Source organism: Geotrypetes seraphini, chromosome 13 (genome assembly GCF_902459505.1).
Source record: "Geotrypetes seraphini chromosome 13, aGeoSer1.1, whole genome shotgun sequence".
NCBI lineage: Eukaryota > Metazoa > Chordata > Amphibia > Gymnophiona > Dermophiidae > Geotrypetes > Geotrypetes seraphini.
Window position 1 is genome coordinate 73,359,879 of NC_047096.1, and position 19,198 is coordinate 73,379,076.

Consider the following 19,198-nt stretch of genomic DNA (forward strand, 5'->3'; position numbering starts at 1 on the left):
AGTGACCCTAATAGCTATTGGTATACAGTATCATCACATATGGATTAGTACTTTTGTATAAAAGAACCCAGATGTACAGAATTTAGGAGCAAACCACATGCGGGGTGGGGAGTGAGCTTCTGCTGTTCATGTGACACTGTGTAGACTTGTGCAGCATGAACAAGAAAACATGTCCCTTCTTTGCTCTGTTTATCTGAACAGTACAACCCTTCCTCTTTCATCCTTAGGTCATTAATTACCCCTTTTTTTTTTTTTTTTTTTTTTTACTGCTTCCAGTCACTGGTTGGCAGTTGGTTTTGCTGTTAATGCTGGTATTCATTATTCTGCGGGTTGTTTTTCCTTTGTCCGGTTTAGAACAGTTGGGTTGTGGGGTGGGGTTTTTTTTTTTTGTGGGGGGGGAGGTTGGGGTTTTTTTTTTTTGTAAACTTAGCCTGTAATCTTGTTTTCTTAGGTTGCCTTTGGTGCTGAACAAGCAATCAAGCAACTCGGCAGGTGATGATGGTGGTTCATACTTTGTGCTCATAGTTAAAAAGGAGAAGGATGGGAAGAATATCTGCTTTTTCTGGTTCCTTTCTGTGAATCTATCCAGATTTACAGATATATTCCTCAGGAGGCCTTAGGACAGTTTCTTTTTCAATACTCGCCCTGTAGTGGTTGGTGGAAGAAATATTTTTCAACATAGTTTGCATATACCAAATACAAGGTAGGAGAGGGCATATTGGAGCAGTGCAGAGGAGAGGGGGGTGCTGAGAGTGTTAGCTAATAGTCGGGGTTTACAATACATGGTTTTTTTTTTTGGGGGGGGGAAGTCCTGTAATTCTAGCAAGTGGACCCATTCTCATTTTTTTTAAACATACAAACCATAAAGTGAAACTGAGGTGGCCAGATGAGAAATGCTTCTGAGACATATCCACCCATGGGAGGGAAGTTTCCTGCAGAGGGTTAGTGATGTGCAATCTTATGCAAAGGAATTGAATAAAGTCACTAGTTCCAGACTAGGCCCTATTTAGTAGGAAACTGATGTTTTGCTCATTTATGACCATTTGTGTGTTTATTTTTTAATTACCAAGTTCTAAGAAACCTTTTATTTTGCGCTCTCATTAGGTAGAGGGGCTGCTGCAGTTTCAATATTTATTCCCAATTTGTTTTATGTGTCTACCCACTCGTGAGACATATTTAAGAAGGCTCTACAAGTCAGAGGGTGATAGTTTACACCTTGCTTTTGCTCATATGATTTAATACAGTGTCACATGGACACCTTCATACAACACCATTGCAGTTACCTCCTTGTACTGTGATGGTTTTATTTGCTGCACAGCTAATTCCCCTGTGGTGGAAGAAGGCCTGAGATTTGAAAAGTCCTCTAGCGCTATGAAAGAAAACAGAGCTAATGTTTTCAGCTAATGATGCTTTAGAAAGTAATATAAAGGGGGCTATGTGTGGTTTTTGGTTTTTTCTTTTTTTTGTAACCCAGTGTACATATGTGCATTGATATTCTAGAGCTGAGCTGCTGTTTGGAATCAGCTCCAGATCAATGTGCACACCTCACATGGTTAAGACCATATTTTTGTTTTATTTTACAGAATAGTGATTAAAGCACCCTGTCTCCCACCCTCCTCCACAACTAAATCATATCTACAAGCATAAAACTGACTGTATTTAACTTTGTCAGATAATATATATATGTATATATAAACTGTACAATGAGGGAAAAGAAAACTTTCTAATAAATTTGTGAAAAATTCTTGCTTTGTTACATATTAATAAATGTATGTTGACCTGGAAGGCCAAATTAAATTTCAATTGTCTTATTTTGATCTGGTCCCTCAAAGACTCCTGGTGGTCTTATCCAAGGTCAGGTCAGAATTTTAAATATCCTTGTCTAGATTTTTCCTAAAACAATCCAGTGCTCTCACATTTTTTTTGCCTCATTGAATGGGAAGGGGGAAAAAAATGAAATGGGATTTTGTCCCTCACTGGAAGAATATAATGGTTGGTATGCCATAGTAGATGATGGCAGATAAAGATCTGTACAGTTCATCCAGTCTGCCCGGCAAGATTCCTGGTTTCATGATCTCAAGTCAAGCAATGCTCACTGCTAATCCTGTTTACAAACCTGAAGAATGAAAGGCATTTTCAAATATGACTACTCCATTGCTGTTTCATAGTCTTTAGCCAAGATATTTTTCTAGTGTTTCTTAATTTGAAGATTTAAATTTCAGTGGATTGAAGGTTTTATGCTGCTATATAATCTAGAAATTTTTAGATAGTGGGCATGTTTAAGCTCAAAATGTTTTTTCAGTGGGGTGATAGATAAGATTCAGATCCACAGATCTACTTTCCTAGGGGGATCCCTTTCCATTTGAGTTGTCAATATATTCACAATGAGAATTCACAAGAAAAATGTGTATACAGGTGGGGCAGTGGATGAAGATTACCTCCTGCATATTCATTGTACATATCCTGAAAATTTGACTGGCTTAAAGGGTAACCAGGACAGACTTGGGAAACACTTTTTAGGCATAGTTTATAATGCAATCAGATCAGAAAAAAGGAGGACCTATGTTCCAAAAATAATAAAAAGATGAAACAAAGTCTCTGCAACGTCAGAGAGAAGGCTTCCAGTTCAGGCGCAGGACGTGCGTAAGAGCCTCTGCCTACAGCTTCGTGCACTGCAGCACTGAGGAAGAGGGAGCTGGCCCGAAGACCACGCTGCATCGATCGCACCGTGGACTAGCACCTGAAGAGCACTGTCTGGGGCCCGATGCACATGCTGAAGAGCTGCCTATTTAATATTTCAAGGCAGAGCTCTGCAGTACACAACAGCAGCTTGACACTTAGCCACATCTGAGATTCCCACAAGGCGTCAATAGTTTGAGTTAGAGAGTTGCGCGGGGACAGAAATCCCACCCATCCCTACCAGGATCCTCTCCATCCCCACCTGTCCCCGTCAGGATCCTCTCCATCCCCGCAAGGAATTACCTCCATCCCTGCCCGTCCCCATAAAAAGCAGCAATTACTTTTGACAGGATCATCAATTCCACAGTTTCTTTTGCTGTTTTCCTTGTGGAATCTCTTTGGTGGAACCCTTTTTTTGTTTTGTTCAGGTAATTAACTTATAAACCCCCTCTTTTACTAAGGCTGGCGTGTCCATTATATTATATGGATGAACCCTGCTTCCAAAGCCTTCCATCCCCGTGGGAGTCCCGTTGGCTAGAGGGGGGTCCCCATGGGAGTCCCGTGAGTTAGGAGGGGATTCCCGCAATCCCCGTTCCCGTGCAGACCTCTAGTTTGAGTCTGGTGTAAAATATGCAATAGAAAGGACTGCTTTAGCACCTTTCAACTGAAACCCCCATAGGTAGGACATTGTTTTAATGTCACAACTGAAGTGCATGTATATTTTTCCACATATTTAAGCCAACTCAGCAAATGAAACGCAATGCATCATCATTAATTCTTTTCAAAATTATATACAGCATAATTTTCCATGGCCCCTTAAAGTGTTCAGCTTGTATAAATAGTGTACAGTGATTATAGAGTATGTTAATGTAAAATTAACAGCATTTGTAATGTTTTACAAAATTATATGAAAGAAAAAATATTTATTCAGCCTCTTCCTCAACAGACAAGATCAACGATAATGAGTCATCATTTCAAAGCCATTGGTCCAGATATGGTGGTGCAGTAGTGTTTGATCCCTGGTTTCTCAATTTGTTTACAATGTCGAGTTGTAAACTTTGTTTGTATTGTGCCCTTTTTCTAATGGCAAGCTTAAGGATTATTTTATTCCCTTTCTCCTCCACCACTACCAACAAGGGTCCCTTGAACATCCTTTATAGCCAACTGAGTCACCATGATATGGTTTATTTTGGTTCCTCTCTGATACAATGTGGTTGGAACGAGGTTGACTGCAGGAAATGTGATATGAACCACTGCCGTGAGGATCCAATTGTTCTTCTGCAGCTTTGCAAAACCCTCAATTTAGTAGAGCTTTGGGAGTTTCCATTCCAGAGTTGTGAGGAGCAGACGGGCATGGCCTTCACGCTTATCCCACTACCTTCCCTGGCATCGTGGTGCTGGTGGCTTTTGATGCTTCAAAGTGCTCTGGCCTTGAATCTGGATGGAAAAAATCCCAAAGTTTTCTCTGGCCCCCCAGGCAGCCACTTTGGATTTTCACTGGATTTTTATAATGCCTTTAATGGAAGGTAAGGGATACTCGGGGTGGAATTGTGGGTGGGAAGGGGGGTAGGATTTTCTCAGTTTATCTTGCTGAGGTGTTTGTATTTGTGCTGGTCTGGTGTCTCAGTTAACAGAGAAGGGTCCCCATAGAATCATGGAATGGGGGATGGGATTGAGATGGGGGTTGTGCTTTGCAGATCTATATGGTTAATACAGTGGGTTTGTGTGTGTACATATATATTATTTAATTCGTTTTCTATCTCATCCTCCCCAAACAGCCCAGGACAGGTTACAGGACCACATATACAATGTACAGTTAAGAGGTGACAATTTGCCATAGTTACAGGTTACAGTACATGTATTTTCATAGACCTTTGTGATTTGCGGAATATACATTTTTAAAATAGATAAATTATATATATATATCTCAGAGAGAGAATAATATAAGAAATTAGCACTACCAAAGCCATAACAGGTGCATTCATCTAGTGGCCTCTGTTTTTTTTTCCTGGATGTGCAGATGTTATTGATCACCTATAATTGGTGTAATACATTTCCCATAGTCTATTATTGAGAGAGACATGAGGGAAAGCCACTGCTTGCCCTGCATCGGTAACATGGAATGTTGCTACTCCTTGGGTTTTGGCCAGCTACTAAAGACCTGGATTGGCCACCGTGAGAACAGGCTACTGGGTTTGATGGACCATTGGTTTGACTCAGTAAGGCTATTCTTATGTTCTTGATGTATAGAAGGACCATGTTATGCTGGCATCAGTAGAAATCAAAATTCTTGTATCCCACCCCCTTCATCAATGCCCTTTATTATAGTACTGCTGACAGGTTTAACTGGTGTCTTCTTCTGTGTAAATTTAATGAGTTTAATAAGATTGCTGATTCTTTTCTCCTTGCTGCTTCTTACGATACTCTCAGCTTAAGTATAGTGGTGGGAGCTCCAAGGATGAACACCTCCCAACCCAAGGTCATCGAGGGTGGAGCTGTATACATGTGCCCTTGGCAACTTGAACAAAGCCACTGCAGTATAATAGAGTTTGATCAAACTGGTAAGTGTCTTGGAAGCCAGACTTGCTAATGCACAACAATCTACTGACGGCATCCCTCGACTACAAGACTTTTAGAAAAGAAATAAAGACCATACTCTTCAAGAAAACTCTGAAAAAAGAAATAATACCACAAGTCTCAAACTCCACCTCTCACTAAAGCCAACTACCCCAAACAAATAACCTTACCCATTTCTTACTCTTTTTGAAAATGACCAATTTTTTTTTTTTTTGGTAAGTTCTTGTTGTAATACATCTTGGATAATTCTTTTGTAATCCGCCTTGAACTGCAAGGTAATGGCGGAATAGAAATCCCTAATGTAATGTAATAGTGAATTCTTCACGATCATGCTTGAGTAAAATTAGCTTTTGTGCTCTTAAAAGATGAGGTTAGAGGGGAAGGGCAGCATGCCAGTGGAAAGAAAAGTTGAGAGACATATATTCTCCCTACCACTTGTAAGTTGGAGAGTACTGTACTGAAGTGGTAAAGAGACACCTGCCCAAAATATGATAGAAGAAATTCTATTGGATAGAAGTAGGAGTTTGACTTTCCTCACCCTTCCTTTCCCAGAAAGAAAGAGACCTTTGAAGTCCAGAGATACATATAGACTTCTTTTAATACCAGATGGAGAAAGTTTTCAGGACAGGGAAAATGAAACAGATGTTTTTCTAACATGGATCAGAGGGATTCTAGGGCAGTGTCTCACAATGAAACTCATAGTAGTCAAAAATAAGAGACAGCCCTTTTTGATATGTGAGAAGGGGTAAGAGGTAAGATGACAACCTATTTTAAAGAAAAAAAAAAAATTAATGAACTTGTGGATACATTTCTAAACAAAGCTTCTGTTACATATATACAAGAGTTTGTACATTAGGTGATCAATCCTTACTCATGGATAGAGAATGACACGGGGTCAAATTTGCCCTGTCCCTGCAGGATTTATCTACGGTACATCCCTGCAAGTTCTATCCCTGAAAGCTCTGTCTTCATCTGCACAAAGCTCGAACACTTTAACACTTCAGGGACCACTTGCAGAAGGGTGTTAATCACTTTTTTCAGCTCCTCCTCCTTAACCAGTGGAGCATAGCTCCCTCCATAAGCATCAGAACGGGGGAGGCCACAGGGGCCATGGCCTCCCCAAAAATTAGCAACTGGAAGTATGGCTCTACCACCTCCCTGCCACTGTAATTTAAAATCTTCGGGCAGCCGGTGGCACAACGAAGCAAGCCTCCTGCTGTCAGCCTGCCCCAGAAGTGTTCTTTCTGCAGCATCCTGCCTACACAGAAAGAGGAAGTGCTACAGAAAGAACAGTTCTTGTACAGGCCGATAGTGGGAGGTGCTCTTCATTGTGCTGCTGGCTGTCCAAAAATTTTAAATTTTTTATTCATTTTCAAAATTACATTAAATGTTAAATATATTCATTCACAGTAACAATAAATACATCACTTACAAACAATCATTGGTACATTACATAAATTCTTATCCCTTCCCCTTTCCCATCCCTCCCAACCATATATTCCATTATCATATAAAATATAATAAAATACCCCCTCCCTACACCTTAAACTGAAAATTTTTTATTACAGTGGGGAAGAGAAAAATAATTTTTGGACGTAGGTATGTGGAGTGGGAGGGAAAGATTGGTATAGATGGGGAAAGGAAGAAAGAGGGAAAATTGTTGGACATGATAGTGGTAGGAGGAGGGAGGGAGAAATGACTCAAAGAAGGAAGAGATGTCAGATTCTGGAGAAGGGTGATAGAAGGAGGGAAGAGAAAGATGTCAGACCACTGGGATGGGAAGGAGAGAGATGCCAGACCAGGGAATGGGGAAGACCACAGGAGAGGGAGAGAGGGATGAGAAGATGCACAGGGATGGAGGGGAAGGGGAGACAGAGGGAGGAGATGGTGCAAAGCAATGGGTGTGGCAGGGAAGAGATAAGAAGAAATGCTTCTTAAGGATAAATGGGAATAGGGTTGAAGAAAGTGGGAGGAGATAGATGGGAAGGGAAGGCATGAAAAACAGATTTTGAGAAGAAAGCAGAAAAATGGAAGAAAGTTGAATGTTAAAAGTTAATGCTAAAGATGGATGTAGGGTAGAAAGTGAAGAAGGAGAGAAAACCAGCAAATGGATAAGAAGGCCCTAGGAAAAGATGGTTAGAAAAATTAAAATCACCAGACAACAAAGATAGGGGAAATGATTTTATTTTAAATTTAATGATTGAAATGTGCCAGTTTTGAGAATTGACATCTGCTATCTTTCTCCCCCCCCCCTCTTTATACAAAACTGTGATGGCAGTTTTTAGCACAGGCCAGCGTGCTGAATGCTCTGCGCTGCTCCTGACGCTGATAGAGTTCCTATAAGCATTGGGAGCAGTGCAGAGCATTCAGCATGCCGGCATGCGCTCAAAATCGCTATTGCAGTTTTGTAAAAGGGGGGGGTGGTATATTTTGCACTGTTCAGGAAGAAATGCATTTGTTTCTTATTCTCTGGTTGTACTGCATGCAGAGTTTTGCATTTTAGGGTTTGGTTTGTATATATTGGTACTTTTAGTTTGTGGTCCTGTATTTGCATAGGGGTTATCTGTGTTCTGTATGTGTGACCAAGGCCAGGTGTTCTGGTAGGAATGAATGTTGAGAAGCATACAGTGTGCTTTGTGTAGTTTAATTTTGTGGTTAAACATTATGGGTTGTTAATAAGATTATATTATATGTGTATATATGAAAAATGAATGGAAAAATTGATTACAATTAGTACTATTATGGGGGGGGTGGAGCTTTTGGGTCCCCTAAACAAAAAAGTGTGGCATTATCATGGGTAGTTCTGAAGAGATTTGTAGAGCAGCTACTTGGTCTACTCTTCATACCTTTATGTTCCTTTTGGGTCCTCAGTCTTGCAGGCAGGCTTATCTGTCCCTCCCTAGATGTCTGGCACTGCTTTGGTACATCACATAATGGTATGGACCCCTGTGTATATGTAAAAGAATGAAAGATTAGGTTCTTACCTGGATAATCTTGTTTCTGTTAATATATACAGAAGTCAGTACAGCCTGCCTCATACTTTTGCAATTCACCTGCTTTCTGCCTTGGACAATTCTATGGTCTGGAATGGTCTCTTGTCAGTTGAATGAGCATGTATGATTAACTTAATAATAGCCAGCAATTAACCCTTTCCCATTAACTGTATCCATGGCATCCTATATGTTTGTCTTGTATGTTCAGATTTTAAGCTCATTCGAGCAGGGGCTGTTTTCTTTGTGACTCTGTACGGTGCCACATTAACACAACTCGCTCAAACATCTTTTCTGTTACCGCTCCACAACTTTGGAATTCTATAACAATTTATTTACGCGAAGAAGCCTCACTAGATCACTTTAAATCTCATTTAAAATCACACTAGATTGCTTTAAATCGAATACCTATTTAAAGATGCCTTCGATCTTTAGACCTCAATTTCTACATCTTCTTGCAGATGGGACACCCCTACCACATGTGTTAACCCTAAATGTCTTTTTTGTTCTATCAATTAATGGAGTTCTCCCCTTTCCCATTATTTGTTTCAGTTTGTCTGTCCGTATCATGTTATTATGTTCAACCTAGTTTTTAACTTATGTACTCTGCATACAAACCTGATAAGTGGATTAACAAATTTTAAATAAATTTGAAATTTGGCTGCTAGCGCTGTAGAAATAATTAGTAGTAATAATAAAACACTGAGTTATGATGAGTTTGCAGTTTCTAATGTGTTAATGCTAGTTGCACACGGCAGGTTGGGTCATTGATACACCTATGTTGTAAGTTCATGCTAATAATTGTTCTTCATCATGAGTTACAGAGCAGAACAAAAATGTATGTTATTTCTGGGGAAGTTCCCCCTGCCACTCCTTCTCTTATCTCCGGTTACAGTGGAGCTCGATTGCATTGGTATAAACTGAAAAAGGAGCTATACTCCACTAGTGAAGGAGAAGGAGCTGAAAGATGTGATTATCATCCTTCTGCAAGTGGTTTATGAGCATGGATTGATCACCTAATATATAGACTCCTGTGTATATTAACAGAAACAAGATTATCCAGGTTCTTACCTCATTTTTCATTTGGGGAATTGGTCTGAATATTTTTTCTCTGTGTTTAGGATCTAAACGAGACCACTTATATAACCAAATTTTACATATTTGTTTCAGGTGATCAAATTTTAAAAGACGCAACTTTGACCATGAAAGTTTTCAAGTCTCATCAGTGGCTGGGAGCCACAGTTAGAGTGTGGAAGAATAACATTATGGTGGGTAACATATGAATAAAAGATGAAGGCATGAGACAGGCATGAGCTTCCTACATGGCTGCCCACTTATGGATGGCTGAATATTGGAAACCACTGTCATCTCATTCTCGTTCCTCTAGTCCAGTGTATCTCAAACTGCACACTAGTGTGCCTCCTGAGATTTCAGGTGTGCCCTGAGACACTGGGGAGGAGGAGAGGCACCAGCGCCAGCTGACTGCCTACAGGATGTGCCTCTCGTGGTGAGAGGCACGTCCTGTAGGCATCCCTGCTAGCACCCACCCACTGGCATCTCAGGGCCCTTCTGTAGGGCCTTCGTGCATACATGGCCATCAAAGTGATGTCATCACGGCAACATTTGCGCACTTCTGGGTGCCTCGAGCCATGGCTTTATATAGCTTTAGTGTGTCGTGGCTCGAGAAAGTATGCAGGACACTGCTCTAGTGCAAGACTCTTAGGGCAAGATGCACTAAAGATACCGACTCAATCACTGTTGGCCGATTCTCTGGTTAATTCTTCAACAGCGATTGATGCACTATCAAGTTTGCATGTAAATACAACCGATCAGTCGCTCAGTGAGCGATTGACACATGCACATTGCCCTAACAGCAGTGACAAGGGGAAGCAGCCTCCTGTCATTGATGTTAGGGTTTCTTCTTTTTTTTTTTTTTTTAATGGCACAGTTCTGTGTGTGTTAAGCATGCACAATCTAATCTAATCTAATCCTTAGGTTTGTATACCGCATCATCTCCACGTTTGTAGAGCTCGACGCGGTTTACAGTAGGAGAAATAGGAAGGAACTACAACAGAGGGTTAGAGGTAGAAGTGTGAAGAAAATTTAGAGGACTTGGGATGCCAAGATATAAGAGTTTCCTTGATTCCTAAGTTGGAGGGAGACTTACATTTTTTGAGAAAAGCCAGGTTTTCAGATGTTTGCGGAAAACTTGGAGAGAGCTCAAGTTCCGAAGAGGGGAGGTAAGGTTCCAGAGCTCAGTGATTTTGAAGTGGAGGGAGGTCCCTAGCTTTCCTGTGTGGGAAATGCCTTTTAGCGAGGGGAAGGATAGTTTTAATTTGTGGGAGGATCTGGTGGTATTAGGGTTTGAAGAATTCCAAGAAAGAGGGATAAAGGGAGGGAGGATACCATATAGGATTTTGAAAGTTAAACAGGCGCATTTATAGTGGACCCTGGCGATTATCGGAAGCCAGTGGATCTTGGCCAGGAGCGGGGAGACATGGTTAAATTTACTTTTAGCGAAGATGAGCTTGGCCGCGGCATTCTGAATCCGTTGGAGTCTGTGGAGGTTTTTCTGTCCTATTAACCCCCCTCCCCTGAGCCAGGCACCCTGAGCCACCATCGCCCCTCAAAAATGTCAGGATACATAGAACACCCCTGCGCCTTGGCCCCCCCTCCATGCCAGGTACCCCGGAGCCACTCCCTCCCCCCCCCCCCCGAACCCTCAAAAAATGGCATAAGAACATAAGAATTGCTACTGCTGGGTCAGACCAGTGGTCCATCGTGCCCAGCAGTCCACTCACACGGCAGCCTTCTGGTCAAAGACCAGTACCCTAACTGAGACTAGCCCTACCTGCGTACTTTCTGGTTCAGCAGGAACTTGTCTAACTTTGTTTTGAATCCCTGGAGTGTGTTTTCCCCTATGACTGACTTCGGAAGAGCGTTCCAGTTTTCTACCACTCTCTGGGTGAAAAAGAACTTCCTTATGTTTGTAAAGAATCTATCCTCTTTCAATTTTAGAGAGTGCCCTCTTGTTCTCTCTACCTTGGACAGAGTGTGAACAACCTGTCCTTATCTACTAAGTCTATTCCCTTCAGTACCTTGAATGTTTCGATCATGTCTTCTTTCAATCTCCTCTGTTTGAGGGAGAAGAGGCCCAGTTTCTCTAATCTTTCCTGCCACTGGACGCACCCTCCCCCCCAAACCTTTTTAAAATGTATTTCACTTGGATGTAATTGGCTGTGTGCAAGGTCTGATTGGCAGTTAGTGGGAACCTGGGTCATCCAAAAGGGAGGGAGCTGGGGGCTGGAACAGCTTCCCCAAGGAATTCCTTGTCATGATTTGATGTATCTGATTATTAGTTCTCATGATTAAGATCATGTGGGGGGGGGGGGGGAATTACCTCTCTGATAAAGCATTAAAATGTTGGAAGCAGGAAGCCCACTTTCTGGCTCCTGATTCAGACCCGCCTATCTAAATGAAGGCCTTCCCTCCCCAGTGCATCATATGATGCATGGGGAGGGTCCAAAGTCTCTGGTTCAGATGCCTAAGGCCCCTCCCATGGGGTGGGGCCTTAGGTGTCTGAGTCAATCAGGCCTTTGGCACCTCCTGTATCCAGGAAATTGAGGGAGGAGCCTAAAGCCCTGATTTACTTGACCAATCAGGGCTTTAGGCTCCTCCCTCAGTATCCTGGATACAGAGGGAGGTGCCTAAGGCCTGATTGGTTCAGATGCCTAAGGCCCCTCCCAAGGGATGGGGACATAGGCATTTGAGTCAATCAGGGCTTTTGGCCCGTCCCTGTGTATCACATTTAGACAGGTGGGGCACGAAGCAGGACCCTGAGAACGGGCTTCCTGCTTCCAACATTTTATAAAGGTATGGGGGAGGTTCGGAGGTAGGAGGCATCTGGTTGGCAACCCCTTGCCATTTTTTTTTTGTTCGGGGGATAGTGGCTCCTGGGTGCCTGGCGCAGGGGAGGCATGGTGCAGGGGTGTTCTGCATGGCAGGAGGGATTGGGCATCTCTCCTGCCATTTGTTTTGGGGTTGGGAGGGGCACAGTGGCTCAGGGGTGCCTGGCTCGGGGTGGTCACATTTGTCGGAGGTCGTTGGGGATGGTTGTCATCAGCGCTGAGAGACTTTTTTTTCTTTTTTTTTTTTTAATTGGACAGATATTTTGCATGTGTAAGACATGCAAAATATCTGTGCCATTTATAAAAAAATAACAGGCAGACCTGTTGGTAACTGAGGGTGTGGTAAGTCTTTCTAAGTCATGCTCATAACACAGTTACTGACAGGTCTTGGCAAATCAGTTTTTACAATTGCTAAAACCCGATTTGGATTAACCAAGCGATGTTAGTGCATCAATCGCTTGGCTATTTTGCATCGGGTTTTAGCTAATTTGTATGGCAGGATCGGAAAATGGGCAATCAAGGGGACAAACACACTGTGGGCCATTTTGTGCATCGGATTGGTAACATCGATCATTGCCAAATCTGTGAAAACAGGTTTAGCGACAATTGCTAACTTTAGTGCTTCTAGCTTTTAGTTCTTGAAGTCACGTTCTTCAAGTTAGGAGCATTTATCCAAGGTGGGAGAGAGGAAACTGCATTTGGAAATTTATAAAGAGTCGTAAACGAGGACTTATGAAAATAAACTAAGTGAGCCCTGGTCTCCTGTTGAGCTACTCAGGACCCTAAACAATAGCTTAGTTTTCATAAGCCTACCTCTGGCCCTCTCTTAAGGTTAGACATATGAAGATGACTTGTACTTAGTATGGGGCAGATGAAGCTTTGGAGGCTTAGAGTGATGTAGACAGAGGCGTACCTAGGGTATGTAACATCCGGGACCCATTGTTTTTTTACACCTCTGCCATCATTTTTTACACACATACACACAACCCATTGCAAAAAAAATTTTTTTTAGTAATGTTCCCCCGGGTGCAAGCCATGAGGGGGGTGTTCCCGCCCTGGGAGTCATGGTCCAGGAACTTCTCTTCTCAGGGCCCGGTCCCAAGGTTCTGGGTAGTCTCCAGGGCCTAGCTTGTTCCCAGCCTTCTCTCCTGTCCGATGGTCCTTTACCTTCCATGCCTGTATCAGCAGTGATTTAGCTACGTCGCCCGCGGCTCCCCTTCCTGCTCTCCGTGTCTGCCTCTGCCGCAATCCACTCAGGCGGAAACAGGAAGTTGCGTCATTGGCAGACACGGAAAGCAGGAAGGGGAGTTGTTGGCGATGTAGCTGAATCACTGCCGAGGCCGGCAGTTTTTTCAGCTTCACGGAAGGTAAAGGGATATCAGACAGAAGAGAAGGCTGGGAACATGCTGGGCCAAGGGGATACCCAGAGCCTTGGGACCAGGTCGTGAGAAGGGAAGTTCCTGGACCATGACACCCGGGGTGGGCCACCCCCCCCTTTGGTACTCCACTGGATGTAGAACCCAAGGCGCTCTGGAAGTTACAAGGATGGAGATGAACTGGATGATAGCAACACAAATGTATTCCAGGATGACTCAACTGCTTTTGTAGTTCATTTGGGGTTTTAAGCCTTGTTGACAGTATTTCAAAAAAGCTACAGAGGTGAGAAAGATGTCTTGAATTCTGTAAAAGTGCAAGAAGTTCCTGTAAATGTGTGAGATTTTCCAACCTGAAAGATTCTTGGTACTGATATGAGTTTTTGTCTTTTGATCTCCCTCAGGCCTGCGCTCCTCTCCAGCACTGGAATGTTATAGATGGGAATCTAGAATCTGGCATAACTCCAGTGGGAGCCTGTTATGTAACCATCAATAACTTGATGAAATTTGTGGAGTATTCCCCCTGTCGTGATTCTAAGTCAGAAGAGGTCTATAAAGAAAGCTATTATTGTAAGTCCTTCAGCCCTCTTCATGCATACACATCCATGTACATGTGCCACACCACATAGACACGGGCACTGCATCCCTTCCAAAAAGGGCTGAATCCTCATTAATCTAATCAGAACATTTCTATTCCAGGAATAGCTCAAGGCGGGTTACAATAAGAGAGATCAGTAACAATAATTTACTCTATACAAAGGAGATGCAAACGGGTTCTTCAATTACAGAACAGATAATGTTTCACTGCCTTTCTAAAAGACTGATAATGTCCCTAATCTCTCTAGGTAGTTTTGCCCAGAGATAGGCTTCTGTGCCAATTAATGACCAGCGACTGGACATTATATATTTTTTTATAGCATGTAGCTACTGAAGGGATAGTTAATCTAATTTCCTGTACAGACTTTAGCTCTCTTGGAGCCTTTTTCATGCTATCATGTCATCCTGATCATTGAAGTCAAGGTGAGAGAGTTGGTTTACCTTTCTGCCCTCCAGGCTTGGAAAGGGGAGAGAAGTGTTAGGATCAAATTCTATTTGTGTGTTCATATAGTCTTATTGTATTTGCAAGAATTTTAAGTTTTTAATAATATCGGGAGTAATATTAAGCCTGTAGTAGTTTGTTGGGTATTTTTTTAATGTTGACGGCTAAAGGGAGAATTAGCCTTGATATTCAGTGCTGAGTCGAGTCTGGGCACCAGCACTGAATATCGGGAACTGATTTGAATGGAACTAGGTGAATATTGTCCAGGATGCACATAACATTAATTCCCACGATCCCCTTCCGACTCCCCCGTTGCAGTCTTCCTCTTCCCCCTACAAGTATCACAACCCCTTCCTCCCTAAATATAATAATGTAAGAGGTTCTGCCAGCCATTTTCTTTGGGCAGCTGCAGGGGGCATAAGCAAGTGGGCTTTGGTCCTGCTCCCATTGCCCCCACTGGATCACCAGGGATAGGAAATAGGCCTGGGGGGAGTTGGGGAAGGGAGGAATATTCTGGGAGAAGGGAGGGGGTTATGACTATCGTGGGATGGGGAAGGGAAGGAGGGAGCTATATCAGCAGAGCTGGATTAAGGCTTAGGCAAACTGGGCATGTGCTTTGGGCCCCAAAGTTTAGGTGGGGGGGCCCCTGTGAGATATGCTCAGGATTCAGGAGGCTAGGATTGCCAATGTCTGGATTTTTATCAGGATTCAACTAATTTGTAAAGTACCTCTTTCAAAGCCAGAAGGATGGCAAGTATTTGGATATATTTCAGAGTTTAGCCTACTACAGCTCTCCATGCTCTTAAATCTCACTCTGTCATACTGCAGTCTACTCATGGAGTCTCTGGTTTGTAGTTCCAGGCAATGGAGAAGGATAATGACTTTCCCAGCTTCCCTGATTCTCAGCCCACTGCTGCAGAGCTGCTAAATTACCCAGCTCCAGGAAGGAGATATTTTGGCCAGTCTTGGTTTAGAATTTATATTCCAGGTCTGTGTTCTATTTGTAGTCTCTGATACCACCAATTGAAATCACATAATGTAGCCAGGGTCAGGTTGCAGAAATCCAGGACTGGCTTGGAGTTTCCCTCCTGGAACTGGGTAACTTGGCAGCTCTCCTCTACCCAATAATCATCTCCATTTAAAGTGTGTGCTTGCATAGTCCCCATGCTAACTCACAAACTATTACTGCTATCATACTCGGCTAAGCTCTGCACTTTTCCTTGCTACTTCTGGAGAAGTGAAATGATTGTGAGAGATGGAATCCTTGATAGAGGGACCTTCAAGTATAGGTTTACCAGATGTCTGGCAAATGAGTTCCCGCGGGGAAGGGGAAAACTCCGTTCTCCCTTACAGCCTGGCATATGTAGGCTGGTGAACTGATTGGCATGCTTAACAAGAAAGGTATTACAACCAGAACGAAAGAAGTTATCCTGCCGTTGTATCGGGCGATGGTGCGCCTGCATCTGGAGTACTGCATCCACTATTGGTCGCCGTACCTTAAGAACGATATGGCGATACTCAAGAGGGTTCAGAAAAGAACGACACGATTGATAAAGTGTATGGAAAACCTTTCATATGCTGAGAGATTAGAGAAACTGGGGCTCTTTTCCCTGGAAAAGCGGAGACTTAGAGGGGACGTGATAGAGGCTTACACGGTCATGAAAGGCATAGAGAAAGTGGAGAGGGACAGATTCTTCAAACTTTCAAAAACTACAAGAACGAGAGGGCACTCAAAAAAATTAAAAGGGGACAGATTCAGAACCAATGCTAGGAAGTTCTTCTTCACCCAAGGGATGGTGGACACCTGGAATGCGCTTCCAGAGGGTGTGATAGGACAGAGTACGGTATTGGGGTTCAAGAAGGGATTAGATAATTTCCTAAAGGAAAAAGGGATAGATGGGTATAGATAGATGATCACTATACAAGTCCTAGACCTGATGGGCTGCCGCGTGAGCGGACTGCTGGGCATGATGGACCTCTGGTCTGACCCAGCAGAGGCACTGCTTATGTTCTTATGCTTTCTTCACAGCTTATGACAGACGTTATTGTGAGGCCGGGTTCAGCTTGGACATCACGCAGGTGAGTACAGGATGTGCCTTTGGACCCTTGACTGCCTTTGGGAGGGGGGAGGGGGCAGGGTTGCTGTACACATTCCCTTTACTAACCTAGAAAAAAGATTATAGGAATTGCAGGGAGAAAGTTTCTGTCTTTCTTCTGTAAATGTCATCCAAATTGGTTAGGATTCTTTGCTATGGTCAGACTTCATCCAGACTATTTATATTTCCTACTTGTCTGTCTTGATTAGATTGTAAGCTCTGTCAAGCAGGGACGGTCTCATATGTATTTAGACCCAGATTTTGTGTAGGACACCCGGTCTCAGAAGCCGGCTAAGCAGTTTTTGAGAATCGCACATGGGCGTCCTATAGAAAATTGTGCCTAAGCCTGCCTAAGAACCCGATTCTCTAACTGATGTCAATATTTCAGGCACCAGTTAGAGAATCGGGTTGCCGCTGAGCTTATCACAGCAAGCTTATCCCTGGCGCGATAGGTTTAGCGGCAACCAGTCCCCACCCCCCGCGAAGACTACTGATAGGAAGGAATCCCAATCCCTCCTGCTGGAACCCTACCCCCCCTCGGTTCATTGCCAGCAGGAGAGATGCCTAGTTCCTACTCCCCAGCACCCTCCAACCCCCCCCCCTTAGGCACCTGGGCCAACTGGAATGTTTGGCTCCTCTCCAGTGCATCTAACCTAAGATTCCGATTGGCCAGATCCCTTAGGCCACCCCCCCATAGGCCAACGAAATCATGTTAGAGGGGTCCTCGTGGGGATGGGGGATCAGGGTGGGGGCAAACTGTCAGGGGGGTCGCTGGAGGGATTGGACATCCCTCCTGCTGGAGAACATTAGGGGAGTTTGCAGGGTGTAAGCAGGAGGGATTAGGCATCTCTCCTACCGGGGATTATTGGGGGGAGGGGGTTCACAGAGTGTCGGCAGGAGGGATTGGGCATCTCTCCTGCCGCGATAGTTGGGGGTTTGCGGTAGGTGTCAGCAGGAGGGATGCCCAGTCCTTCCTACTGACACCTGCCTTCCTGCCAGCGATTGACGAGGGGGGGATGGATTGCCACTAAACTTAATGCGGCAAGAAGATCCCTTGCCACAATAAGCTCAATTGCCGCGTCCGCTTACAATGTAGGCCAGCAGATGCGTACGGCCCCTAGGTCCGCCTAAGGCTACTTCCGAGCCAAGCCACGCCCATGCCTAGCCTTAGATGAGCTTAGGCAGGCTTTCATGCCTCCTTAGGCTCCTGGAACTGCCTTCAATGTAGGCGGCCTGCCTCGGGAGGTGTTTGTTGTTTTTTTTTTAAGAAAGCGTGCATCGCAATTGACTGGTTTTCGGGATGCCGTTTTTAGAGTCCGGGCCTTAGTGTACAGTGCTGCATACATCTGGTAGTGCTTTACATATAAGTAGTAGTTGTAGTTGGCTCAAGGCACTCGGCTGTTTGGTACAGCATTCCTGCGATGTGTTTGGTTGATTTTTGGAGCAGGAGAATTTAATTAAGGGTGAAGATTTTATAGATTTTATTTTTTTATTTGTGATGTTCTTTTTATGTATGTTTTATTCTTGAAAACCATTCAGGGCTCCTTTTACTAAGGTGCGTTAGGGCTTTAAAACGCGGAATAGCGCACGCTAGACCTTAACGCCAGCATTGAGCTGGCATTAGTTCTAGAAGCGTAGCACACGGTAATTTTCTGCGTGCGCTAAAAACGCTAGCGCACCTTAGTAAAAGGAGCCCTTAGCTGGTAGACGGTATATAAATTTTTAAATAAATAGTTGTGTATGTCAGAATTGCTATGATGTGTTTGCAGGAGTTACTTTTTTTTTTTTTAAATCTTTATTCATTTTCAAACTTACAATAAGTGTGACAGTAAGTTAAAACATTTTAAACATTAAATATATCACTTAACACACCCTCTCATTTCTTCAACTCCCATCAATACACGTGAACCTCCCCCTTCCCCTCTTATTGTACCCACCAAATCTATTAACTTCACTGACCGGTATTTTCCTGTAAATAAAATATTACCTTCCTATTGTACACTCTTGTATATTCCTGTCAACTTCAATAACCTGTACATTCCTAAAATGTTAATTCCAATGATTTCATCGTTTGTAATCTTAATTAATTGTTGTGAACCGCCTAGAACTCTCTGGGTATGGCGGTATACAAAAATAAAGTTATTATTATCAATATTCAGCAATAATACAAATCATATAACCTTAACTCCCTCCCTTCCCACTCTTTCATAACAAATATTTTTATATGATATACTAAAAAATTATCCCTCCCCCACCCTGAATTTTGAACTTATAAATTTAAGTTACTTTTTTTTGTCCCTGCTGATTTTTCCTTTTCAGGATGGGAAAATCCTGATGGGAGCTCCTGGTGGATATTATTTTTCAGGTGAGTCCTCCTACTGCCCTCATGATCCATAGATTTCATTTCCTCATCATTGGTTGTTTATTCAGCTAGAAAGTTGCTACAGGGGCTTAAAGGTTACCTGCTTAATAAAGGCACAGTAAGGTTAGTGTAGAGACCACACAGGAATTGGCAGAGAAGCACAAAGAAATTGGA

General features: G+C 43.2%; 1 protein-coding gene across 2 annotated transcripts in view; it reads left to right on the top strand.

The window, feature by feature from the left end:
- The first annotated feature begins 5,147 nt into the window (after nucleotides 1-5,147).
- The window catches only part of ITGA2B (integrin subunit alpha 2b), a 79,729-nt gene continuing 65,678 nt past the window's right edge, over nucleotides 5,148-19,198 (top strand). For both annotated transcript variants that reach the window (XM_033918615.1, XM_033918616.1), the window contains exons 1-5: nucleotides 5,148-5,240; nucleotides 9,417-9,514; nucleotides 13,932-14,097; nucleotides 16,596-16,645; nucleotides 18,982-19,027. In XM_033918615.1, coding sequence (XP_033774506.1) covers nucleotides 5,183-5,240; nucleotides 9,417-9,514; nucleotides 13,932-14,097; nucleotides 16,596-16,645; nucleotides 18,982-19,027 — 418 coding nt within the window. In that variant the 5' untranslated portion in view covers nucleotides 5,148-5,182. The remainder of the gene's footprint in view (nucleotides 5,241-9,416; nucleotides 9,515-13,931; nucleotides 14,098-16,595; nucleotides 16,646-18,981; nucleotides 19,028-19,198) is intronic.